The sequence below is a fragment of the Bos indicus x Bos taurus genome, chromosome 5 (genome assembly GCF_003369695.1).
Source record: "Bos indicus x Bos taurus breed Angus x Brahman F1 hybrid chromosome 5, Bos_hybrid_MaternalHap_v2.0, whole genome shotgun sequence".
Classification (NCBI taxonomy): Eukaryota; Metazoa; Chordata; class Mammalia; order Artiodactyla; family Bovidae; genus Bos; species Bos indicus x Bos taurus.
In genome coordinates, this window is record NC_040080.1 from 22,155,612 (window position 1) to 22,182,976 (window position 27,365).

The 27,365-nt window shown below is 44.7% G+C and overlaps 1 protein-coding gene across 2 annotated transcripts in view; it reads left to right on the forward strand.

Moving 5' to 3' along the window:
- Window positions 1-27,365, forward strand: part of ETV6 (ETS variant 6) — a 285,602-nt gene that overhangs the window by 206,213 nt on the left and 52,024 nt on the right. For both annotated transcript variants that reach the window (XM_027541361.1, XM_027541360.1), the window contains exon 3: window positions 24,209-24,373. In XM_027541361.1, coding sequence (XP_027397162.1) covers window positions 24,209-24,373 — 165 coding nt within the window. The remainder of the gene's footprint in view (window positions 1-24,208; window positions 24,374-27,365) is intronic.

The window sequence follows — 27,365 nt, forward strand, 5'->3', positions numbered from 1 at the left end:
GTGTAACTAATTATACTAAACATCAAAAGATGTTTAATCAGGAGTCTACCTCGAACTTGTAACAGGCTTTTTGCAAGCATATTCAGAGGTTGGATGTCAGCATGAAGTAACTTTAATGATAGTAATATTTGCTTCATTTAGATAGTTTGCAGAATATATAATTATATTTAAAGGATTTTAAAATGTGCATAGTCTTCAATCCATTGAACCCCAAAAAGATAAATAATAAAGCAGAAGATAAAAATTGTTTACATCCTAATGAATAAAATGAATAGTAAACAAGATAAATAGTAAAATATATAGATTTGATTGTGATAGATGCTAAGGAAGAAAATAAAGCAGAAAGGAGAATAAGGAGGCGTCAGAGGACAGAGATTTGTAGTTTTATATGGAATGTCTGGGAAGGACTTGGAGAAAGTGAGGATGTCTGAGATCAGAATACTCCAGCTAAAGCAAAGCAAGTACAAAGGCCTCACATGAGGTAGAAATATGCCTGGTGTGTGAGGGGAGACACGGGTCAGGTGGCTCGAGCAGAATGAGGGAAGGGACAGGTAGGAGGAAGCAGGTTTGGACAGAGGTTAGATCATGTGGGGCCCAAAGGTCATTTTAAGGACTTTGACCTTGACCGAGTGAGAGGGAGGTCCCTGGGGGATTTTGAACAGAGGAGTGACATGTTTTACATGGCTCCTCTGGCTGATATATGGAGAAGAGACTGTAGGGGAACAAGGGTGGAAGCTGGGCGACCAGTTCGGGACCAGCAGCAGTAATTCCAGGTGAGAGGTGATGGTGAGGGGGACTGAGTGGCAGAGCAGAGGTGACAGGAGTGGTCAGATTCTGGATGCCTTTTGAAGGCAGAGCCAGTAGCACTTGCTGCTGATTGAATGACTGCAAGGTGTGGGGCGCTGGCGTGGGAAGAGTGGACTTGGCATTCTCTGAGGAGGGAGAGACTGGGGACAGCAGTTCTGGTCAGGGGACAGAGGAAGGGCAGTTTGGGATGCCCTAAGCCTAACATGCCTGTTAGGCATCAGCATGGAGTTGCTCTGTCAGTTTCTCTCCTCATTTATTTATTTTTTTTAATGTATTGCTTTTAAAATTTTACTTATTATTACTATTCTTATTATGGCCATGCTGTGCAGCTTGTGGGATCTTAGTTCCTCAACCAGGGATTGAACCCACACCTCCTGCTTTGGGAATGCAGAGTCTTAACCACTGGACCACCAGGGAAGTCCCTATTTTTTTTAAATATATTGTATATTAGTTTATTTGACTGCGCCGGGTCTTCTGTCTTCTTTGCAGCACATGGGATCTAGTTCCCTGACCAGGGATTGAACCCTGGGGCCCCTGCATTGGGAGCACAGAGTCTTAGCCGCTGGACCAGTAGGGAACCCCTTGTCTCTCCTCCTTTAACACGTTCCATGTACATCTCGTGTTTTGTCCTACTGAGCTACTCAATGGTTCCTAAATTGGCTTTGCTCTTTCATGTGTCCAGATTTTTGTATCCACCTTAAAAAATTTCCTCTGCCAGGAAAGCAGTCACCCCTTCCTTCAGTTCACAAACTCTTCCCCCGTCCTGCACTAATGCATGGATTTGTCAGTGTCTCTTTACATTCCTTTCTTCCTACCAGCATCCCTGTGTCATTCACCTGGGTGTACCCTGCCCCTGACATGGGATGTGGTGCACTGGGGGAGGGAGGGGCCCCTGGTTCTGTTAGATGTCTGGGTGAGTGGGAGAATAGGTGGACAGATGGACAGGAGAGCCCTCAGCACGGTTAGACCAACCGTGTTTTGATGGTAATGATGGGAATTCCCCTGGAGCAGTGCCAGGTGACATGATCGCCCCAGACTGAAATGAAAGAAACAGCAGGTGTCAGGAAGTTTCTGTGTTCATGCTGCCGTCTGTGCTAGAACACTCCAGCGTGGGTCCCTCTTCCCCACACTCTCCCCACCCTCCTGCCCCCATCCCGGCCCCTGATTTTATTGATCACAAGCCTCAGTGAACACACACCCTGTCGTGTATACATCCACATCTGCGGGGGAGATTTCTTTATGAAACCGTAAGAGTGTTTAACCTAAGGACAAGATGTGAGCCTGCTTCCCCAAGCCCCGTCTGCTCTGCTAAAAAATAATAGGTCCTCATTCTTTGGGAAGCTGCCTCGGCCAGCCATTACTAACTTGGGCATCACTAATTCGGATGCCCATTCAGGCAAATGAGGAATGGCTGCAAAGTACTTTTGTCCGTGACTTGCAAGCGGAGGGGAGAGCTGGGGGCGTGAAGTGAAGGGAAGGAGGTTAGATCGTTTTGAGCTTCATTTCATTTCCAGAAAGGACAGTCATCGCTTCCTGGAAGCAGCACTTGGCAACAGGCGTGGAGAATGGGAAAGATTTATTTATTTCTCTTTGCCAGAGCTCAATAACTCAGCTCAAGGATCGCAAATCGATACATTGCTTGCAAAGTCTCCAGGGACTGCATTAAAAAAGCCATTTTTTAAAAAAAGATCATTCTACGGCGACAGCCTCTGATGAGACCAGCCAGTCAGGGTTGGGTCAGGGCTTCCAAAGCCACCAGACCCTAATGAGAAAGGAAGGCTTTTGAAAAAGCAGGAAAGCGAAGTTTAGAGCTGACAGCAAACGGGCCACACTTGCAAGGGCTCCGACAGCCACACCCGGCTGCTCCGTGGGGCTCCTTCTCAGACGAGCAGCTGCGTCGCTCCCCCCGGGCTTCTGTGGGAAATATGTGACTAATGCATGGCTAGCTCCATCTTTCTTGGAGCTGGAATTGGTCACTGAGCAGAGGAAAGACTCACTCGGAGACACCATCACCATGATCTAGGGCTTCTGACATGTCTGGCCTGCAGGCTGAGTCACTCACAACTTGGTGAATTTTTTAAAATGCTGTAGTTTTTTGACATCTGGCAGTCTTGACTTTTTCGTGTGAGGAGGTGTGGAAAGACAGTGAAGAGGTCAGCTGTCTGTATTGTGGTCATCGAGGCTATTGTTTTCATCCCCATTAGAAAGTCCTTCCCTTTGGAAGTGTTATCTTCACTGGAATAGTTCCGTAGTCTTCTCCATAAGAGAAGCTGGGTGCCCTCTGCCTGGAGACCCAGTGCCCACCGAAGCTCAGAGACATTTGCTATTGTGTCTTCTGTCCAGGTGCTGTGTCTGTGCTCCCTGCACTTGGGGCTGTCACCCCCTCTGGTGTGATCAGAGACCCCCCTCACATTTTTAATTCTTATTGGAATATAGTTGATTACAGTGTTATGTTAGTTTCTGCTGTACAGCAAAGTGAGTCAGTTTTTTATATATATGTATATACCCACTCTCTTTTAGATTCTTTTCCCATATAGGTCATTACAAACTATTGAGTTCCCTATGCTATACAGTAGGTCCTTATTAGTTACCTACTTTATACATAGTAGTGTCTTTGTCAATCCTGCTGCTGCTGCTAAGTCACTTCAGTCGTGTCTGACTCTCTCCGACAATCCTAGTCTCCCAATTTATCCCTCCCCTGCTCCTTACCCCCCAGAAATCATAAGTGTGTTTTCTACATCTGCAACTCTATTTCTGTTTTATAAATAAGCTCATTTATACCCCTTTATTTTAGATTCCACATATAAGCAATATCATATATTTGTCTTTCTTGGTCTGACTTACTTCACTCAGTATGACAATCTCTAGGTCCATCCATGTTGAAGCAAATGGCATTATTTCATTCTTTTTATGGCTGAGTAATATTCCACTGTATATATGTACTGCATCTTCTGTACCTACTCTTCTGTTGATGGGCATTTAGGTTGCTTCCATGTCCTGACTGTTGTAAATAGTGCTGTGATGAACATTGGGGTACATGTATCTTTTTGAAGTAATGGTTTTCTCCATATATATGCCCAGGACTGGAACTGTTGTATCATATGGTAGCTGTATTACTAGTTTTTTAAGGAAGCTTCATACTGTTCTCCATAGTGGCAGTACCAATTTACATTCCCACCAACAGTGTAGGAGGGTTCCCTTTTCTCGACACCCTCTCCAGCATTTACTGTTTGTAGATTTTTTGATGATGGCAGATTTTTTGATGATGGCCATTCTGACCGGTGTGACATGATACCTCATTGTATTGATAGTTTTGATTTGCATTTCTCTAATAATTAATGATGTTGAGCATCCTTTTCTGTGCTTTTTAGCCATCTATATGAGAGACCCCTTAGATTATCACACTTCTGCTTACTGCCATAAAACCCAGTGACAATTCACCAAGAGACACACAAAGTTTGGTGCCCTTTTTTTATGAGACACCAGAGGAACCCTGGCCTTGCCAATAGGAAGTGTCCTGAGATAGACTCTGGGGAGACAGCACTGGCAGCAGCATAGTTTTCAATCTCTTAGAACCCCTGGGAAAGAGCAGAGCAACTTAGTATCAAAACTTCATACCCATGAGCAGTGACAAAACTAGGGGACAAGATATCCCCAAGGAACAGTGGGACTTTTGGATGTTAGAACAGGAAAAGCACCCCAAATAGTGACTACTGCAAAGCATAGAGGGTCAGTATGAGAGGAACAGCTGAAAGTGGGAGTCCTTTTACTGATTCCAAGAGTGATGAGTACAAGTAGCCTGCAGAGAGGGGGCTTCCCTGATAGCTCAGCTGGTAAAGAATCAATCCACCTGCAATGCAGGAGACCCCAGTTCGATTCCTGGGTTGGGAAGATCTGCTGGAAAGGGATAGGCTATCCACTCCAGTATTCTTGTACTTCCCTGGTGGCTCAGCTGGCAAAGAATCTGTACACAATGCAGGAGACCTGGGTTCCATCCCCGGGTTGGGAAGATCCCGCGGAGAAGGGAACAGCTATACACTCCAGTATTCTGGCCTGAAGAATTCCATGGACTGTATAGTCCATGGGATTGCAACAAGTTGGATACGACTGAGCAACTTTCACTTTCACAGCGTGCAAGGGAGGTCTAAAGCAGCAGTTCCCAACTCTTTTGGCACCTGGGACCAGTTTCATGGAAGACAGTTTTTCCATGGATCTTGGTGGGAGGATGCAAGTGATGGGGAGCAGCTGTAAATACAGGTGAAGCTCTACTCACTCACCCGATGCTCACCTCTTGCTGTGTGGCCCAGTTCCTAACAGGCCACAGACCGATGCTGGTCCATGGCCCAGGGGTTGGGGATCCCTGATCTAAAGGATCTAGAGCCTTCCAGCCACTGCGAACTCTGGAACTAACCAATCAAGTCCTCCTCTAGGATGGCCATGTAGTGAGAAGCTGCCTGAAGTGAAATCAAGCTGAACAGGATAGGGACAGCAGAGACTTACAGGAGAAAAAACCCCATAAGGGAACAGAACCTGGAAACTTCAGCAGTCATATATTTGAACACACATGAACGAAATGGCAGAGAAGTGAAAATGAAAGTGTTAGTCACTCAGTCGTATCCAACTCTTTGAAACCCCGTGGACTGTAGCCTGCCAGGCTCCTCTGTCCATGGAATTCTCCAGGCAAGAATACTGGAGTGGGTTGCCATTCCCTTCTCCAGGAGTTTTGTAAAGTTAGAACGACACTGTTCTAAAAGTTCAGGAAAATGAATTTCACATGGAAACAAGCAATTGCAAAGCAGCAAGGTCAAATCCCGTACAAAGCTTTTATATAAAAAGAAAATAAGGAGCAGACTACATTTCTAAAGAAAGCATGCCAAAAAGACATGGCTTTGAAACAATTCAGAACTGTGACCCAGGTCCAAATGAGCTGAAAGGCATTAAGAAATGATATAAAACATGAGGGAGGGAGGAACCAACATAAATCAGAATTATGAAAACTTAGATGACAGAGATCAGGAAAGAATTTAAAATTTAAAAAAAATGATGAGTAAACTAGTAAGACTAAAAGATGAATATATATAAAAGGTAATTTTTAAGAGAAAAACTGGAACATTTTTAAAGTAAAAGAAAAAAAGGGATTTGCCTGGCAGTCCAGAGGTTAAGACTTCACCTTCCAATGCAGGGGCACGGGTTCAATCCCTGGTCAGGGTGCTAAGATCCCACATGCCTTGCAGCCAAAAACCAAAAGGTAAAACAGAAGCAATATTGTAACAAATTCAATAAACACTTTTAAAATGGACCACATCAAAAAAAAATCTTAAAAACATAAATTTCAAGAGAAAGTGACATATGTTGAAGGGGGACAAAGGCATTTCAATATGTGGATAATAGGAACCTGTGAGGAAGGAAAACAGCAGTCTTGGGTCTGCATCACTCCCATCTCTGCCTCTGCAGTCACGTAGCTATCTCTTCTTCCTTGTCTCTCCTCCATGTTCCCTCATGAGGACCCTTGTCCTTAGATTTAGTGTGTTAGTCGCTCAGTCATGTTCAACTCTTTGTGACCCCATGGACTGTACTCTGCCAGGCTCCTCTGTCCATGGAATTCTCCAGGCAAGAATACTGGAGTAGGTAGCTTTCCCCTTCTCCAGGGGATCTTCCCAGCCCGGGGATCAAACCCAGGTCTCCCTCACTGCAGGCAGATTTTTTACCAGCTGAGCCACAAGGGAAGCCCAAGAATACTGGAGTGTGTAGCCTATCCCTTTGCCGGTGGATCTTCCTGACCCAGAAATTGAACCGGGGTCTCCTGCATTGCAAGTGGATTCTTTACCTACTGAGCTGTCAGGGAAACTCCCAGAGAGTCAGACGCCATAACCAAACCAGCGTGCAAGTCTTCTCCTCTCAGTGCCTCTAGCATCCTACTACCTGTGGGCTGCAGCAACTCCCACCAGCCCTAAAACTCGAGGGTTGCTCACGCTTCCCTTCTGACTCTTTTATCCAACTACCTCACAAAGCTAAGGTGTGAACCATTATGTTGATTTGATGTGTTCCTTTTGCTTCCCTGATAGCTCAGTTGGTAAAGAATCCGCCTGCAATGCAGGACACCTCCGTTTGATTCCTGGGTTGGGAAGATCCGCTAGAGAAGCGAAAGGCTACCCACCCCAGTATTCTGGCCTGGAAAATTTCATGGACTGTATAGTCATGGGGTCGCAAAGAGTCGGACACAACTGAGCGACTTTCACTTTGCACTTTTTTCCAGCAACCCCCTCCATAGAAGGCTCCATGCTTTCGTCCAAAGGGGTGAATAATATACAACTTAAGCTGGGATGACAGAACCAATGAGAAAGATATTTTGTGGCCAGGGAGAGTCCCTCAGTGCCCCATTGTGCCATGAGCCGGCCAGAGAGGGTCTACTTTGGCTCCCAGGCCTGCCCAGCCACCCCACCTCCCAGCATCTCAAGTCTTAGCCCAGCCCCGGGCCAGGTGTATAGCAGAAGGCATGTGTCATTGTCTCCAGCTGCATGTCTGCAGCTCTGTTGAAGGAGGTAAGGACTTGGTTTGGTTTTTAAATTTTTATGACTCTGTCTTAAGCCTGGAAATATTAGTAACGTTCACAGCTCTAACACTAGGGCATACAGCTGATAAGAAAAAAAGACAACTTTTTTTTTTTTTTCTGAAAAAATTTTTTCATTGAAATATAAAAGTGCTTTACAAGGTTGTATTAGTTTCTGCGGTACAACAACATGAATCAGCTATAAGTATACATATATCCCCTCCCTTTTGAGCCTCCCTCCCACCCCACACCATCCCACCCCTCTAGGGCATCACCGAGCACTGAGCTGAGCTCCCTGTGCTGCACAGTAGCTTCCCACTGGTTATCCATGGGACACATGCTGGAGTATATATGTCAGTGCTCCTCTCTCAGTTTGTGTACTACAACATTTTAAGTGATTACATCTGTGAAAATAGATTCACATTTCCCCACAAATCCTCGAGGAAATGAAGGACCAATGGGATGAGGAGTGGAGTGAAATCTTGACACACACGAACATGCACACTCACACACACAATCATCTTTAAACACAGGTTGCTTCTCCGGGTTTGATGGGTTTTTTGTTCTGTGAGGCCTCCACAAAAACCCTTAAAGTGACTGCATCCTGCCTGTGTTCAGTCCGCCTGCCCCTCTTCTTGCTGAGTCAGCATCTGCTTGGGCAATCTCGGAAAACATTGACTGCCTCCCCAGGGAAGAGTCAGAGAAGAAGAGAAGGAAGACAGGGTCAGGGGAGTGTGGAATTCTCCGTCAAAGAAGACATTTTCCAGTGAAGCACGGTTTTGCCAAGTGTGTTAGGTTTCTTGAACCCCTGATGCCATCTGCCTTTTGGATGCTGGACGTGTTTGCTGAGGACTGTGAAGTTAGCATTGTGAAAGATAAAGGCTTTCTAGGGTCTCCGCATCCACCCCCAGTCTTCACTCCATCCTCAGAAGATGCAGTGACCATATTGACTGAGAAAGGCATCCTGAAAAAGGCAGCCTGCTTTTTTACTTTTTTAACTTTTTATTTTGTATTGGGGTATAGCTGATTAACAATGTTGGGATAGTTTCAGGTGAACAGTGAAGGGATTCAGCCACACATATCCATGTATCCATTCTCTCCCAAATGGATACATGTATGTGTATATATGTGTGTGTGTGTATATATATATATATGTATGGCTGAATCTCCCCTCTCCTTGGGGCAAGGCAGCCTGCTTTAAAATCCGGGAGAGAAGGGACCAGGCACAACTGAACCACACACGGGAGAGACCCCGGCTGCCAGTGACAGGGCTCATTAGCCCATCCAGAGGGAGAGTGAGTTCTGCTCTGGTTACACTTTGCAAAGGAATGTTCTGCAGACCAGCAGGCACACAAGATGATCCTGTGTGGTTTAAGAGAAGAAGAGCAGAACAGATAAAGAAGATGTGGTACAATGAAATATTACTCAGCCATGAAAATGAATGAAGTTGTATCATTTGTAGAGATGTGGATGGACTTGGAGACTGTCACACAGAGTGAAGTAAGTCAGAAAGAAAAAAACTCATACTGTATATTAATGCATATATGTGGAACCTAGAAAAATGGTACAGAGAGCCTGTTTGCAGGGCAGTAGTAGAGACACTACTTTGGCCACCTGATGCGGAGAGCTGACTCATTTGAAAAGACCCTGATGCTGGGAAAGATTGAGGGAAGGAGGAGAAGGGGACGACAGAGGATGAGATGGTTGGATGGCATCACCGACACAATGGACATGGGTTTGGGTGAACTCCAGGAGTTGGTGATGGACAGGGAGGCCTGGCGTACTGTGGTTTATGGGGTCACAAAGAGTCAGACACGACTGAGCGACTGAACTGAACTGAATAGAGACACAGACATAGAAAACAGACATGTGGACATGGAGAGGTGGGGAGGAGAGATGAGATAAATTGGGAAAGAAGTGGTGGCATATATATATGTGACCGTGTGTAAAACAGATAGTTGGTGGGAACCTGCTGTATAACACTGGGAGCTCAGCTTGGTGCTCTGTGGTGACCTAGAGGGCTGTGATGGCATGATGGCAGGGGAGGGGGGAGATCCAAGAAGGAGGGATATGTGTGTACATACATAGAGTTGATTTGCTTCGTTGTACAGCAGAAACTAATACAATGTTGTAAAGCAACTATATACCCCAGGAAATTTCTTAAAAAGTGAGGGCACACAAAGGATATTCATTCTTTCTTTATCCAGACACCCAGAGTGGATCGTCTGTGTTCCATGACTCTTGCAAATCCAACGAGATCTTTAGGTCCTCTGCGCCCCATCCATTTCCACAGAGGAGTAAAAAACCTTGCACCAGCTTTCCCAACCCATTCTGATTTGCTTGCTAAATCTATTTGAGGAACGTTTCAACTCTCTTCATGTCTATTTTCCTACATATTTATTTCTTCTTAAAATTGGGCTTTTTGTGTGTGTGCATAAATATCAGTAGAGTTGAAAATAAAAATGTGTCTCTCCACCCAGCAATATGAGAAATTCTGCCCTTCATCGCCTCCTTCCTTTAGAAATTCATCTCAGTGGTCTCTTTCCATGCCAGCCCAGTTGCTTCAGCATTCATAAAGTTAAGATAATTTGCAGTGATTAACCTTCAACACTATGAATAAAAACTTGCAATATGTTAGCAATGAGTTCCAAAATACCTGAAGACGGGTCATCCCGTGTTTAAGGTCAGATATGTGCATTTCACAAGGAAATGACATCCAAGTTGGCTTTCATCATTTCATTGCCTGCCCCCACCCGCCTTCCCACCCTTTGCAGAGTGAGAGGAGGTCAGCCTGCCAGCCTCTCTCTTCTCTTCTTTTCTCCTCCCCCAAAATATCAGGAGAGATGTGTGTGTTTCTCTCCTCAAACCTAACTTGGTTTTTGCATTATAACCCTAATACATATCATCAGATCTCTTTGCATGTACAAGGCTAAAAAGTTCTCAACTGATTGTCCAAGTGTCCATAGGTAAACTGGAGCTAGTCCACAAACTTTGAAATTGCAGGGGAATGTTGGTGCGCATGGGTCTATGCATTTTCAAAGATCGGTTGTTGTCATTCAGTCACTCAGTCATGTCCGACTCTTTGCGACCCTATAGGCTGTAGCCCACCAAGCTCATCTGTCCATGGAATTCTCCAGGCAAGAATATTCCAGGCAAGAATATTCCAGGCAAGAATACCGGAGTGGGTTGCCATTTCCTTCTCCCGAGGATCTTCCCAACCCAAGGATCGAACCTATATGCTCTGCATTGACAGGCAGATTCTTTACCACTGAGCCACTGGGGAAGCCCAAAAAGGGTCAGTAGCGCTCACTGAATTCTCAAAGGGGTCCATTATCTCCCGGATCACTCTAGTCTGTCCTCTTCCCCTTCATCACAACACCATCCCCATTATCTCTTTTTTCAATGTAACTTTAGTTAAAATGTTGATATTTTGTTCATTATGAATTTTTTTTTGCATTTATTGGGCAGGTCAAAAAATTCCTTCGGGTTTTTCCATAACATTGTACAGAAAAACCCAAAAGAACTTTTTGGCCAGCACAGTAGTTTGATTTTAAAATAACGCATTAAAACTATCATTATTGTTTGTGATTCCTGAGCTTTCGGGCACTGCCTTCAATTCTGCACCCGAAGTAAGCGCCTCACTTACCTCACCCTAATCACAGGCCTGAGTGGACTCTTACCCTGGCCTTTTTGCCTCCAGCCTCTCACCTGCTCCCTGCCTGTCTCTACATCTCCTCCTGAGCTGTCTTCCCGGCCTGCACACAGATGATGCCCACCCCTCCTTAAAACCCCATGGTGGGCTCGTAGCTCCCACCAGACCCTTCACACGGCTCACAAGAACCCTTGCTTCAGCTTCTGAGGCTCCAGTGAGCTTTAGAAAACATTTCAGTCTCCTGAACAGATGACAAAACGCAACAGATTTGCTTTGGGGTCTCTGCCCTACCCAGCTCCCCAGAATGCATTGAGCACTTTCCATGGACCAGGTATAGTGCAGAGTCCTTTTTTAAAATTATTTATTTGCTTTATTTATGGCTGTGCTGGGTCTTCGTTGCAGCACACAGGCTTTCTCTAGTGCAGTGAGCAGAGGCTACTCTCCAGCTATAGGCTCGGGCTTCTCATTGCAGTGGCTTCTCTTGTTGCAGAGCATGGTCTCCAGGTCTTGCGGGCTCAGTAGTTGCGGCTCACAGGCTACAGTGTGTGGAATCTTCCCAGGCCAGGGATTGAACCCGTGTCCCCTGCATTTCAGGTGGATTCCTCACCACTGGACCCTCAGGGGAAGTTCAGTGCAGAGCCTTTGTATGAGTTATCTTACTTCATATTTAATTTTGCCCAAGGAGGTAAATACTGTTCTTGGCCTCATTTTACTGCTGAGGAAATTGAGATCCAGAGACATAACTTATCCAAGGCTACTGAGCAGGTGGCAGAACCAGTCTTTGAACTCAGGACTATCTGACTCCAAAACCCAAGTTTTTAATCTAAAATATTTCATGCCTCTCACCACATTGGGCTTGCTGCCTAAAGGCAGGAATGTAGGGGAATCGTCGAACTCATGTTTGTAAGAATGAATAGCGGGCCCTGGGCCAGTTTTGCTGTCAATAGGTTTGCTGATAAAAAACCCCTCTGTGGCTAAAACTGAATGAAAGCCAGAAAAAATCCACAAAATGAAGTGTATAAGGAAAATTTTTTCCAGGGACTAGAGTGGGACTTTGGATCAAAACATGAACGTGTAGTATTCTTGCTCTTGGGGGGTTTGGCTGAAAAGACACTGTTATAATCTTCCAACCTCCACTTGGAAACTGAGTACTGAGATATAGGGTGACCCTGAGGACAAAAATAGGAAATGTTTGAGAACGTCCCATCCCCTGGTGATAGAATCTGTGTGCCAAGAGCAGTGATGAACAGATAGCCGCCCATTCAGGGTTAGGGGCAGACCCAGAGGAATGAGAATGCTGAAGTTTATCAGAGTCCATCCAGGACTGGGGTGGGGGCCAGAACTCGGCCTGCAGGGAAGGGAAAGGCATCAGAAAAGACCCCTGGGAAATGCTCTGGGAAGCAGCAGCTTAACAGGATCTGATGATAGTTTGTTTTATTTTGGAAGGTTTGTTTATCCTGAGGGAAACCCTGCCCCCTGTACCCCCTTCACAGAGGTCAGAAAGGGCTAGATTTCTGGATCCGCAGCTAAGCCAGACCTGCCAGGAGTTGAGTTTATGGTTAATTATTCCTAATCCCCTTGCATTTTTACAGTGCATTTTAGCGTGCATTAGAATGCAAGGGGCTTTTGTATCCTTTATTTGCTTTGACGGAGAGGAAGTTCACTAGGCAGATATAGAAGACCAGAAACAATTCTGGTTCTGGGGCCCATTGTGACCTTGGGGAAGTAACTCAACCTCTCTGAGCTTCAGTGTCTTCTGCAGATGCAGTTGTGCCAACCTGAGCTCTTTCACGGAATAGTTGCTAGGATGGCATAGGTGTGGAAGTGTTACCCACCTGGATTCTTGGCCTCCTTAATCAATAGAAATCAATCAGGGGCCAGATAGGAAATTCAGACAAGCCTTTATCGGGGTCCCTGCTGCAGCAGAGGGGAACGAGAACACATATGTTTCCTTTGCTTGCTTGCCAAGGAGGGGCGAACTGGTTCCTTATATGGGGTAAGGGTGTGTCCAGGGGTCGGGCCGGAGGGGTGGCTTAGGTGGTCTGCCCACCCCTTTGGTGGTGTTGAGTGCGGGGGTATGTGCAGTATCCTGCTTTTGCTTCCAACACCCTGTTTTTGCTCCAGCTCTTCATAAGTGGCTAAAGTTGGGTTTTGGTCTTTTTGTATCTTGTCCTTAATTTTATTGCCCCAACCACGCATGCACACCATTCTTTTTAATCCCTTATTCTTGTATTCTGTTGCTCACGGAGATTTGTCCAGGTACAAGCACTGCAGCAATGAGCCCCAGATCCCAACCTGTCTCAGAAGCATCTGGTAGTGGCAGTGAACCTCACGGATCAGAAGTGTCCTACCTGGTGAGAAGGGTGTTAGGAGAGGGTGGCAGTGCAGAGCTGTCCCAATACTAGGTTACTAGTATTGGGGTTCTTTTGTCTTACAGTCTGGCATTACCAGGGGACCATTGTGTGCCAGGCATGATGTGAGTATCACTGAGCAGTTGTCTTCAGCTACACGATTAGCGCTTTGACTTCCCAGAAGGTAGAAGCAGCAGTTGAGGGGCACTGGTAATTCGGTCTCAGGTCTAACAGATGAGGAATTGGTTGGCCAAGTAGAAATGATGGGGAATTGTGGTGAGAATGAAAACATCATCTTGGAATTGGGGAAGGGAATTAAAAGGCATGAGCAGATGTCTTCTCTTGACTAGAAGAAGACAAATGATTTCAGTTGAGGGGAAAAAGTACCTAAGGATCCGTGATCTGAAAGGAGGCAAAACCAAGTCTAAAGAATCAGCATGCTCTTGAAAATGAAATTCTGGCGTATCAACTGCTCGGGGCATGAGCAGGAAGAAGACGATGAAAGAATCTGATGAAGCTGTTGAGGGGACATTCTCTGATGAGCTCCATTTTTAAACAGATCTTTTTAAATATAAAAGTAACACATGCTTAATAGGGAGTATTAGGAAAAAAGAATGAAAAGGAGACAGTAAACATCATCTGTCATTTGGTTGAGTGACGGTTGTTAATATTTTTATGTTGCATTATATTTTCCATAAGTTGTTTGAGATTATAATACATATGTACACATGTTATGTGGTGATTTTTCCATATGTGTAGATACTTTTTATAAATATTATGTTATTGGCTGCATCATATCCTACCAGAGATGTTGTTTATAGATTCCTTAACTATTTCCTTATGGATGTTCCCAGTTTTTTAAACTATTAAAAATAATACTGCAGTGAACATCTTTGTGCATGAACAGTTTCTCTTTGTCTGAAATTATTTTCTTAAGGTAAATTCCCCAAAGTTAACATTTATAGGGCCCTTGAACTATCACCACATTATTTACCAGAAGGATCATGCCAATTTATCATCCCACTATTTTCTATGTACCAGTCTAATGAGCTCAGATTTTCTAAGAGGATGAAAGAACAACTTACTGGAAATAAAAAAAATTTTTAATACAAAAAATGACATTTTGCAATCTGCAACAACATGGATATACCCAGCAGGTATTTTGCTAAGTGAAATAAATCAGAAAGAGAAAGACAAATACTGTATAATATCACTTATATGTAGAATCTAAAAAGTACAACCTACTAGGGAATATAACAAAAAAGCAATAGACACACAGGTGTAGAGAAGAAATCAGTGGTCACCAGTGGAGAGGATGGGGAGGGAGGGGAAAAGATAGGAGGAAGGGAACAAGAAGTACAAACTACTAAGTGTAAAATAAGCTATAAGGATATATTATACAACACAGAGAATATGGCCAGTAGGTTATAATAACTATATGTGGAGTATAATCTTTAAAGATTGTGAATTACTGTACACTTGTATAATATCCTACAACAACTATGTGTCAACAAAAAAATTTTGGATATATAATGGAGAGATTTTTATTTTTTTAACTTTATTTTGTATTTGAGTATGGCTGATTAACAATATTGTGATAGTTTCACGTGAACAGCGAAGGGACTCAGCCATACATACACATGTATTATTCTCCCGCAAACTCCCCTCCTGTCCAGCCTGCCGCATAACACTGAGCAGAGTCCCATGTGCCATACAGTAGGTCCTTGCTGGTTATCCATTTTAAACACAGCAGTGTGTACATGTCCATCCCAAACTCCCTAACTATCCCTTCTCCCGCCCCCTCCGGCAACCGTAAGTTTGTTCTCCAGGTCTGTGAGTCTCTTTCTGTTTTGTAAGTTCCTTTGTATCCTTTCTTTTCAGATTTCACATATAAGGGATGTCATACGATATTCCTCTTAAAGGAGAGATTTTTTTAGATCTAGAATGTTAAAGCTAAGTAAGCTAAAAACAATGGGAGATACTTAAGAAAATGGTGTGTTTGGAGGGACAGTAAGAGAACAAGCGTGGTCTCAGCACCTAGACTGAGTTGGTGGCAAAGAGAGAACAAAACTGGACAACTTCTCTCTTTCCTCCCCCTCTTCCATCAAGGAGGGTGATTGTCAGACTGAAACAGGTAGTACAAACTGCCATAAGGGAATTGAAGCCCAAGGCGGATGAGTCGATTGTAGAAACGAATCTAAGTCATTCTAAATAGATTCAAGGCTCTTGGCCCAGACAGATGACACCCCAGAATAGAGAATTTACAAGGGTGAAAAGTCACTGATAGTGATCCCTAAGGTTTGCAGGAAATGAAAGAGATCCTAAAAGAGAGACTACGAACCACTGTTTACCCTACACTCAGAAAAGGAGAAAAGGGAATATGTACAGACTAAAAATAGCTGACCTGATACAACTTACAGATGAAATTCAGGAGAGATTTTCAAACATGTATGTTATGAGCACTTAGGAAAAGTTATTCCTTAGGCCCCAATCACCTTCTCCCTTTTTTCATCTTATTCAATAAAGGTGCTATAGATTTTGTAGTTATTGTATTTCTGGACATCAAGAAAGCATTTTATTTGAATTTTGGATGGTTCCTTTTATGGCTGAACTAGAAAGATGTATCTAAATACCGGAGTAGTTAGGGGGGTTGATCATTGAACACCTGTATGCAAATGGGGCGAGGGCTTCCCAGGTGGCACAGTGGTAAAGAACCCACCTGCCACGCAGGATATGTGGGTTATAGCCCTGGGTCAATAAGATCCCCTGGAGAAGGGAATAGCTACTCATTCCAGTATTTTTGCCTGGAGAATTCCATGGACAGAGGAGCCTAGTGGGCTACAGTTCATGGCGTTGCAAAGACTCAGACGCAACTGAGTGCAGGCACACACATACTCCAAATGGAGCCAATAACTTGATCAGTATCCGTCTAAAAGGAGGTGGCTAGTTTGTCACCAGAAGGCTCTCTTTCAGCCCTCAGCTAATCAGCACTTCGTCAGTAACCTGTTGAGGTAACAAATGCTTATCAAAGGCAAAGTTGACATGAAGCTGTGAAGTATAGATGATACTGGATATAGGTCTCAGTCTGGAGGGACTGCTGCAGGCTGGAATGATGATGGAAAATGGCAAGGTAAAAATCTAATACTGGCTAATATACTTTCTCCACAGGTGGGTTACAAACAGCAGCTATTATGTGCAGGATAGGGAGATTATAAAAATAATCATGGTGGTAACTATAAAATGCTCGCTCTATGCCAAATACTGTCCTTTGTATCTTCTATCATCATTGAATCATCTTACTCTATACTAGCTTTATGTCAAACACATTTGACAAACACATCATCTGTGATTCAGTGGCACTCGCTTGTCAACTTGAGAGTTGTCCTCATTCTCCAGTTGAGGCAAGTGAGACACAGAGAGGTTAAGAAACTTGTCCGAGATCACACAGCAGGGACACGGAGTTTCCAAGCTGGTGCCCCGTGCCTACTTGCTTAAATACTGTGAAAGTTCACACAATCACTGAAACTTCTCTGTCTCTCTCTTTTTTTTTAATCCTGAATTTAATTTAACGTCCTGCCAAAACACCAAAATAACCTTAGAGAGGCAAGGAATTAATAGGAACTTTGGGCTAGACCAACCGGGTTCAAATGTTGGCTCTTCCACTGGGTGTGTGACTTTGGCCAAGTCGCTTAACTTCCTAGTGTTCCAGTTTTCTCCTCTGTAAATAAGGATGGTGAATGTTTCTATTGTATAGCATCCCTGTGGGGATTACATGAGTTACAAACAGAAGACATTTAGAAAAGCGCCTGGCACACAATAAATGCTTCTAAGTGTCTGCTGTTCCAGACATCCCTGAGTATCCACGTGGCAGACTGATTCCAGGACCACCCCCCGGCCCCCGCTAGATACTAAAATCCATAGATGCTCAAGCCCCTTACATAAAATCACATAGTATTTGCATATAACCTACACATACCTTCCCATGTACTTTAAGTTATCTCTAGATAACATTATAATTCCTCACACAATGTAAATGCTATGTAATCTGTTGTGACTATGATGTAAACGCAGCGTGAATAGTTGCCAGCACACAGCAAATTCGAGTTACGCCTTTGGGAGCTTTCCGAAATTTTTTTATTCTGAACAGTCTAAGGGGCCACTTGAGAATCCATATGGTGGGGTGTTGAGTGGGTCTGATTTTCAGTCCCAGCCCCACCAATTCCGTTTATCGTGTACTGCAGTTTTGTCCTCTACAAAATGAGAAGAATCATCATTGTAGTGAAGACTTGTGTAAATGCTCAGTGTTCGCTATTATGAATAAAAACATTGTCCAGAGATACAAAGGTTCTAGTCCTGCCTCTGGCACTATGTTTAGGAATGGGAGCCACAGAGGGTCTCAGGAGGAGGCAGGCAGGCTGGTGAGGCTCTGAAAAAGGCCGTACTGAACTTCTGTTTGGACCAGTGAAGGATGTTTAATCCAAAGGCAGGATGACTAAGCAAGGAAGTGATAGCTGTCCTCACTGTCAAGGGTGACAGAATGCTTCTTTGTCATCAGATCAAGTTATGAGACCCCATGGGAGGTTGGAAAGAGGAAACCTGGGGCAGCTTGAGGAGGGTTCAAACTCAACTTTTCCCAGCTTCAGTTTCCTCATGAGTCAGATGGGTGGGGGTTGTCTTCTGTCTTTTCTGCTTCTGTCCTCTAAGCCACTGATTCTGTAGCCAATTTCTGTGTATACAGACCGTTTAGCATAAAGGCTGCTTCTGATGAATGTTTACTACAGCAAAAGAGCTTGAATTGACTATTATGCAAACCAGCAAAATCCTCTAATGACTCTGAGCCCCTATTTCCTCATCTTTCAACTTGAAGTGAGACTGCAGTGGGTTTCACAGGGCTTTTTGGAGAATAACCTGAGGTCATCCATGTGAAAGCACCTTCTTAAAATGTTATGTTTATTATTGGGTAATTATAACCCATTACCAGGTTATAAATTTTCAAGAATTAGAATATAATAAAAACACTCATAAGCACCAACATCTATTTAAAGTAACTTAATCTGTTTTCCGTGATTCAGAGGAGCCTTCAGGAAGTTACAGTCTCTGGGTCATGGTCGTGAGCGTGGAGTTGCTCTGTAGAAAAAGGTCCTGGCTGTTTAAGTTCTTTGGATTTTAGGATTCATATTAAGTGGAAGCATGTTGACCATATTAAACCCAAAAGGGAATAGAAATCACATACTCTAAGCCCCTCATTTAACAGATGAAACCACTGAACCACAGAGAAACTGAGTGACTGGCCCAGAAACACATGTTACTTAATGGCAGATCTGGGAGTAAGATCCAGGTCCCTGACTCCCAGCACGCTTTCCATCATTAGTTTAAACACAACTCAGAAAGTCTGAAATGAGGCTAAGCGTGTACTGATGAACGTGGCTGCTCCTTTGAACGTGGAATTGGAGAACTATCAGAAGGACGTTTAAGGGTCTGGGTATGTCATTAAAGGGTACAGCCCCATGAACTTGCCTTGACCCACTTGGGGGGAAAAAAAAGTGCGGTGGAATGCTTAGTAATTTTCTTAAGCATAGCAGTTCATTTCTTCTGTATAAAATCATTCTCAGCTACCCTCTGAAATTAAATGACATTCCAAATGCGGGTCTTAGGGTGGCTTTCGCAGGCTTGTTATGTACACAGGGAACAACATGATGTAGGTACAGTATAATAATGGTCTCTGTCTTTTTTCTTTTCACTAATGATCATTAACATATAAGTTCTCTAACTTAATTGTGTTTTTTTTTTTTTTTTGGCTTTGCCGGGGTTTGGTTGTGGCATGCTGGCTGTAATTCCCTGACCAGGGATCAAACCCAGGCCGCCTGTATTGGGAGCTCAGAGTCAGCTACTTGACCATCAGGGAAGTCCCTTTGTTAATGTTGCAAGTTAACATTGCAAGAGATAAGTGTGAAACAAGTTACTTGTGATGCAGCCTCCCTGGTCTTGCCTGTGTGCTATTACGCTGCTGCTGCTGCTGCTGCTGCTAAGTCGCTTCAGTCGTGTCCGACTCTGTGCAACCCCATAGACAGCAGCCCACCAGGCTGCCCCGTCCCTAGGATTCTCCAGGCAAGAACACTGGAGTGGGTTGCCATCTCCTTCTCCAGTGCATGAAAGTGAAAAGTGAAAGTGAAGTCGCTCAGTCGTGTCCAATTCTTTGCGACCCCGTGGACTGCAGCCTATCAGGCTCCTCCGCCCATGGGATTTTCCAGGCAAGAGTACTGTAGCAGCTGTCTACTCAGGATCAGTGTCTACGCGGCGAGTGCCTATGAGCAAGTAGCTGGTGATGCAAAGCCTTCCTGGATGAGTTAAAAGCAGAGTCTCGCCTCCACCTCCTTACTCCCTTGTATAAATGTATTTCTCCAGGGATCTACAGGATTTTTGGCTCTATTTTTAGTTCGTTGATAACTTGAGAAACCTCCCAGGATCAAAATCTTGAATAGGGAGGATTCAGTTCACTCAGTCTTTTCTGAATCCCTAATAGATGTTGAAAATGAATCTGAATGGGAAGTGCGTGGGTCAGAGAATGTGGTGCGGAAGAACACAGACTCAGAAACCAAAACAGCCTGGTTTCGAATCCCAGGTCCTTTTGTGACTCTGGTTGCATGCCTTTGGGCAAATCCCTTAAATGCACTGGGCCTCAGTTTCCTCACCCTGAAACCTTATCTCATAGGGTTGCTGTGAGCATGCAGTCAAATCAACTGATACTCATAAAGTGCTCAAAATAGTGCTGGATGGTCAAAGTGTTTAAAAGATGACTCTGAGTCCAAGGCTATAACACACAGGCCTTAGGGTCTTAAGGTTTGAGCAAAGAGGGCTTGTTTTTCCTCAGTCAGAGTAGCCAAGCACATCCTACACCAGGACTTTTTAAGGAACTAGCAGGGGGACTTGCCTGTGAAGACCAGAGTTTGTTTGTTTTATTTTAAATGTGTTTATTTTTGGCTGTGCTGGGTCTTCATTGCTGCACACTGGCTTTCTCTAGTTGCGGTGAGCAGGGGCTGCTCTCCAGTTGCGGTGCACGGGCCTCTCATTGCAGTGGCTTCTCTTGTTGCAGAGCATGGGCTTTCGGGTGTTCAGGCTTCAGTAGCTGTGCACGGGCTTAGCTGTCCTGCAGCACTGTGGAATCTTCCCAGCCCACAGGGACTGAACCCGTGTCCCCCCGCATTGGCAGGTGGATTCTTAACCACTGGACCACCCTGGAAGTCCTGAACACCAGAGTTTATCATCAAGCCTCTTTCCAGCTCAGTGAATGTGTCCACATTCTCTCCTGGGAAGAGTGGTGGCGATTCTGATAAATGTGTAGCCTGGCCTCCAGCAGGTAGCTTGGTCTGTCGGGGTCACTTTTGTAAAACTGCTGGAATTGCCATGGTGTTTCCTGAACTGACTGGGACTCACCGGGTCCCCTGAGCCCACAAGCCCAGAGCCTTCAGTGGATCCCCTGGCAAGGGGGTTTCCGCGTTATGGTTTTGCTTTCTTCGGGGGCTGGGCTGTAGGAGAGATTAATGGGAAGTGAAAAGAGAAACAGTTGTTCTCAACCGGCAGGTCTGTTTGGAGTGTGTGACTCTTCTTGTATTTAGGGAAAAGATTACTCATGAGTATTTTCTTCCATAGAATATAAAGAACCTCAAATTACTACTTGCATCCCCCACCCCCTTCTCACCCGCCTCTCTTGTTTCAGTGTCTCCTCTGCAGAAACTTCAGCATTTTACTCTCGTTTCCCCTCCCGAGTGGGATTCGGTTCTGTATTTGCTTTGGCACTCGCACTTCCAATAAGCAGCCCCATCCTTTTTCCTGTTTCTGACCGAGCATCTTCTGCTCTGTGGTCCTCTCACCACCAGGCACTTCCTTCAGCCACGCTTGGCCGGTCCTCATATTTGTCCCCAAAGTGCTGGCTGTGCTCTCGCTGTTCGTGTGAAGGAGAAGAAAAGTCCCTAATAACTAGACACCCCGCTGTTCCTCTTCAGAGGTGACACCATGACTGTGGAAGCCAACTCTTAAGGCCTTTCTTCACTGGTTCAGAAGTTGAGATTTTGCTGAGCCTTTTTCATGCCCATCCCCACCTCTCTATGGTCCCAGATACGCATCTTTAAGGTCATTGGAAAGAGTTGGGGTAACTCCTATGTCCAAGAACCATTTTTTTTAACTTTTTAAACCATTTTTTAAACTTTTAAGAATACAGTTCTTAAAGGTCACAGTTATCACCAAATATTGGCTATATTTCCCCATCTTGTACCAGACATCCTTGAGCCTGTACATCCTTCGTACCTCCCACTTCACCCACCCCTATGTTGCCCCCCTGCCACTAGTAACTACTAGTTTCTTCTCTATGCCTGTCAGTCTGCTTCTGTTTTGTTATATTCACTAGTTTATTTTTCAGATTCCACATATAAGTGATATCATACATTATTTGTCTTCCTCCAGTTTATTTCACTTAGCATAAGGCCCTCCAAGTCCATCCATGTCCAAGGACCATTTTTCATAGGCATTGCTTCTTGGCCCAGTCAAGAGTCCAAAACAAAACCCTGAATTCTTTAGTTGCTGTGTGTATTCTAAAGATCGTAAAGCAGTAGCATATTGCATGGTATTATTTTACAGTGCCCCTTTATTCCCCATGTGACAAAAAAATATTGTGAAACTTAAAAACCAAGAAAAAAACTCTATGATGCTGTATTAGTCACTCAGTCATGTCAGACTCTTTGTGACCCCGTGGACTGTAGCCCACCAGGCTCCTCTATCCATGGAATTCTCCAGGCAAGAATACTGGAGTGGGTAGCCATTCCCTTGTCCAGGGGATCTTTCCCAGCCAGGGATCGAACCTGGGTCTTCTGCAAAGCAGGCAGATTCTTTACCATCTGAGCCACCAGGGAAGCTCATCTCTAATTTCAGTGCCCATAGTTCTTTATCCATGCCCAACACAGTGGACCAGTTTCAGAAGGACTCCCCCAGAGTTCAAGGGAACCAGCTGCCATTCCGTAAAACTAGACTTTGCAAAGGAGCCACCTGAAAGATAGAGCCACCGGTCATGCCCAGAGACCCTGGATCTTCTCAAGGGCACTGAGCTATTCCATTTCCTCATCCACCCAGAAGGAAAAGTAGCCCATCCAAATAGACCAGTTCTTTATGATGCCTGACAGATGAAAGGTCCTTTTTTCCAGGATCAGACTGAAGGACGCTGTCAGAGCACACTCACAGAGTCCCCTTAGCAAGTTGAAGTAACCACCAATAAATAACAGACTGAAGTTCCTTTTAGCAACTGTTGATTCTGTTGTATTTGAGCTATTAGATCATACAATATTTTAGAGAATAAAGCACTCCTGAGCATCTGGCTTTTAACCCATCAGTTCTCAAACAGTTGGTTTCAGGATTTCTTTTAATCCCTTAAAATTATTAAAGACCCCCAAAAAGCTTTGCTCATGTGGCTTTTATCTATCTATGTGTACTGTATTGGAAATTAAAACCAAAAATTTTTACTATTTGTTGTAATACATATCAAAAAATGTGTCAACTCGCTAAAAAGTAATAAGCCAAGTATATGTTAACATAAATATGTATTTATGAATATGTTTTCCAAAACCAAAAAAAAAAAATCAGTGAAAAGGTGGCATTGTCTTACATTTTTGCAAGTCTTTTTAATGTCTGGCTTCATTTAAAAAAAGGCTGGATTCTTGTGTCTGCTTTAATATCACATGCTGTGTAGCTGCTAGGAAATTCCACTGTGTGCTCATGAAAGATTGAGAATAGAACAACAACAGAAAAAACAAGTAACCTCTTCATATGGTTACAAAAAGTTTTGACTTCTTAGACACGCTGAGATGGTCTTGGGAACCCGGAAGGGTACCTGGTGCACACTTTGAGAATTACTGTTCTCTAAACCACTCATATGATATGTCAAAGGTTTCCCGCAACCACAGAATAAAATGAAAACACAGACTCACAGTCAGGCTTCCAGACAGAGATCCAGCCTGAGCCATCCTCTTGGGGGGCTGCCCTCCCTCCAACCCATTCCTGCCCCTACTCAGAGTTCAAGTGCCACCCCCACCAGGAAGTTGTAACATGAACAAGTACCTGTTATCCTTACCTTGCCCTCTCATTCCCAGAGGCTAGGCTGATAGTGTCCTCGAGACGAGTGAGTTGCTCTTTCTGGAAGAAGTTGCAGGGAACACTATATTATTTGGCATCTCTGGCAGGTCAAGCCCCACTCTGGAACATTCTCACTTCAAAAGGACACTGGGCTGCCATCAAATCAGTTCTGTGCATGGAATTCTCCAGGCAAGAATACTGGAGTGGGTTGTCATGTCATATTCCATGGGATCTTCCCGGCCCAGGGATCAAACCTAGGTCTCCTGCATTGCAGGCAGATTCTTTACCCTCTGAGCCACCAGGGAAGCCCTGTAATTCTAGAGTTGCATCCAAAGCCCACTGACATTATTATGACTCCGCATCCCCTCAGTGCTTCAGGCCACTATAGAGCTGCACCTTCAGGACCGACTGGGAATCCACAAACCCCTGGAACTGCAGCTGGGCAAGGAAGAACAGAGCTGTGAGACCTATGGTTCCTTAGAGACACAAAAAGCAATTCTCTCCCCTTACACACACTTTGCCTCTAAATAAAAAATTCATTTGATATCACACTTTGACACTCATGAAGCTAGAGTTCTACCTGAGATTCAGAGTTGAACCCTAAGGGCTCTTCAGACATGGAGACTCAGTTTTGTTAACCATTCAGAAATCTTTTCCCTTTATCTCGGCTGTCTAACTGATGAGATCTTTTTTCTCTCTTTTCTTTCTGCCTTGCTGTCTCTCCAACAGGCTTGCAGCCAATGTTCTGGAGCAGAGATGACGTAGCCCAGTGGCTCAAGTGGGCTGAAAACGAGTTTTCTCTAAGGCCGATTGACAGCAACACATTTGAGATGAACGGCAAGGCTCTCCTACTCCTGACCAAAGAGGACTTTCGCTACCGGTCTCCTCATTCAGGTGAGAGTCTGGACTCTGGACCTGGGCTCAGCCTGGGAAGTCTGGTCTCCAGCGCTGGCCTTTGTCACCACTCACGCTCCCAGGAGATCTCCACGTCAGGTCGCCGTGAATGCAAGGACAGTGACCCTGCTTAGTGGAACGTGGATCCTGCTGATGAGGGCCAGTGTGAGGGGAGAAGAGGAAGGGTTTCCAGGTCCAGGAGAGACTTTTAGGAGAAGTGACCTAGTTCAGACCCACAGACCCTGGAACTTAAGGGATCCAAGTGTACCACCATAAAAGGAAGAAAATCCGTTCAAGAAGCCCTTTCTCTCCACCTTGCTTCTGATTCTGAAGTCTTTCAGAAGAGATGCAAACTGCTCAGTTAAAAACAAAGACAGGAGAGGGCAGGGAATGAGTGGTGCTGAGGCAGGAGGAGTAAAAGGGGAAGGAGAAACAAGCGAATGGGTGAGAAGGGCTGGGGAAGGTGGAGATCCTTGTAACTCAGACAACTTGAGACCTATATTCAAAGGGCTTTAGGTGATTTCTTTTGGAAGTTGTGAATTTTTGAAGTATGAATCTTATGTTGAATACTTTGTGTGTTGGTATTAGTCGTTCAATCGTGTCCAACTCTTTGCAACCAAAGGGACTGTAGCCTGCCAGGCACCTCTGTCCATGGGATTCTCCAGGCAAGAATACTGGAGTGGGTTGCCATTACCTTTTCTCCAGGGGATCTTCCCGACCCAGGGATCATACCTAGGTTTCCTGCATTGCCAGCACATTCTTTACCGTCTGAGCCACCAGGGAAACCCAAATAGTTTGTACAAATCTTGAAGGATACAGGTGACAGTTTCCTCTGGCTCATCTAACAAGAAGGATTTCTCGAAATAAGGGCTCCTAAAACCACATGTAAAAGTTTCCTTTAGTAGGAAGCTTTAGTACCTACAAAATGTATTGGTGATATGGATAAGAACTCAAACAGACTTTCTAATTTCATTTCTCACACTTGATGGATTTTTTTTTTCTTAAATTTTTTGTGATGTGGACCATTACCAAAGTCTTTATTGAATTTGTTACAATATTGCCTCTGTTTTATGTTTTGGCTGCAAGGTATGTGGGATCTCAGCTCCCCGACCAGGGATTGAACCCACTCCACTCCCCTTGTGTTGGAAGGTGAAGTCTTAACCTCTGAACCACCGAGGAAGTCCCCTTGATGGATTTTTAGAAGAGATGTGGGGACTCCATATGTCCAAGGGGAACCCTGGTCTCGGGTTCTGCCTCTTGAGGACAGTTATTCGAGGACCCACGGGTCCTGCCTTGTCAAGTCTCCTTGCTGCTCCCACTTTGATGTCACTTGCCTGGCAGAGCTCCTTTCTTCCTTGACTTAAGGGCAAAGGTCCCGCACAAGGTCTTGGCTTTGTCCCCAACTGTGTTCACCCTTCTTTACTCCTGGAGGCTGGCCAGGAGTTAATAAACTAGCTAACCGTCCTGAGGAAACGGCCTGTCACACAGGGCAAGATAAGGATGTGTATGGAACTGTAGCGTCGCCCAGCTTTTCCCAGTTGCAGCAGAACCGTTTAGAGGAGGAAATGATAAAAGGGAAGTTTCCCCCAGAAGTACAGATGTTCATGGAAACTTGAAAACTTCTACAGCTGAGAACCAGGGCACTGTGAAGGTTTTAGAAGGGACACAGACATACTTGAAACATTTCATCTTCCCTCATTGATTCTTTCTGTAGCCTCAGGATAAGAAAACTGTAAAACAACAATATAAATAAATAAAACCAACCTGAAAGGAACCTTGAGAGTTCCTTTTAATTTAATGCAAAAACACTTCCCTTTTCTGTTCCAGTGGGAACTCAGAGATTAGACTCAAAGGGGCAAAGTTACCCATCTGGAGGGAAATGTATGCTAACTCGTCAGTGTTCAGGAGAAGTCATTCATGTCGGGCAAACAAAGGAAAACACAATGATGTGTTTTAAGTTGACTTGATTTAGACCTTGGGCATGCTTTCCTCTTTGTAAATCTCTCTCTGCCTCCCCTCATATCTCAGGTATGCCCTTTTTTATATTTTATTTTTTTAACTTTCTGTTTTGTGCTGGAGTGTAGCCGATTAACAGTGATATAATAGTTTCAGGTGGACAGCAAAGGGGCTTAGTCATACATATACACATGTCCATTCTCCTCCAAACTCCCTTCTTATCCAGGCTGCCACAGAATCATTGTCAGGTGCTCCTTTTTGTTGCTGATTTTTTATTTCTCCAATGACCTCTCAGCTTTACTTAAAGCGGGGAGCAGAGACATAGCAAACCTGTCAGTACATCCTTGCCAGTTTGTCGGGTCTTTGCAGGGTGAGCCATGTGGGAGGCTGGAAGGGAGCTCACCACCCCATTGAAGGCAGGATCACACTGAACCTGAAGGCAGAGGCAGCTGGGGAAGGAGAGAGCAGCATGAATGGGCCTCAGAAAAGGAGTGGAGCTGGTCTGGAACGTGAAGGATGGAACTGCATGACGGGTCATTGCAGCAGCGTTAACTTAGTGGGTTTGGGCGGCCGTGAGGAATCCCACCTGGAGATGGAAGAGGCAGCATTAGGCTGGTGCGCTAGTTGGAACATGGTTATCATAGCCATGGTTAAGAGGGAGCAGTAGAAATTCATTCTGTGAGTGTTCCCTGAGTAGCTCCATGCCAGAGGACAAGAGAGCTGGCTGAGGAAGTTAAGGGAGAGAGAAGTGATTTCTAGCCGGGTTGTCAGATGAGGCTCAATTGTGTGGTAGCCGAGCCAGACTTTGAAAGCTGTGAAAGGTGAGCAAGAAGCGGGAGGGAAAGGTGTTGAAGAGGAAGTGAGGCCAGTTCATGTGGAGGAGGACCTTGGAGACGAGTTTTCATTTGAAACACTGTTCATCATTACTCATCACCCCTCACCCTTGTCTGCTTGCCTCTTCAAGTTCTGCTACTTTCTCCAGGAACACTTTCCCTGACTCTCCCGTCCCCACATCCCTGGTTCCGCACATCCCTGG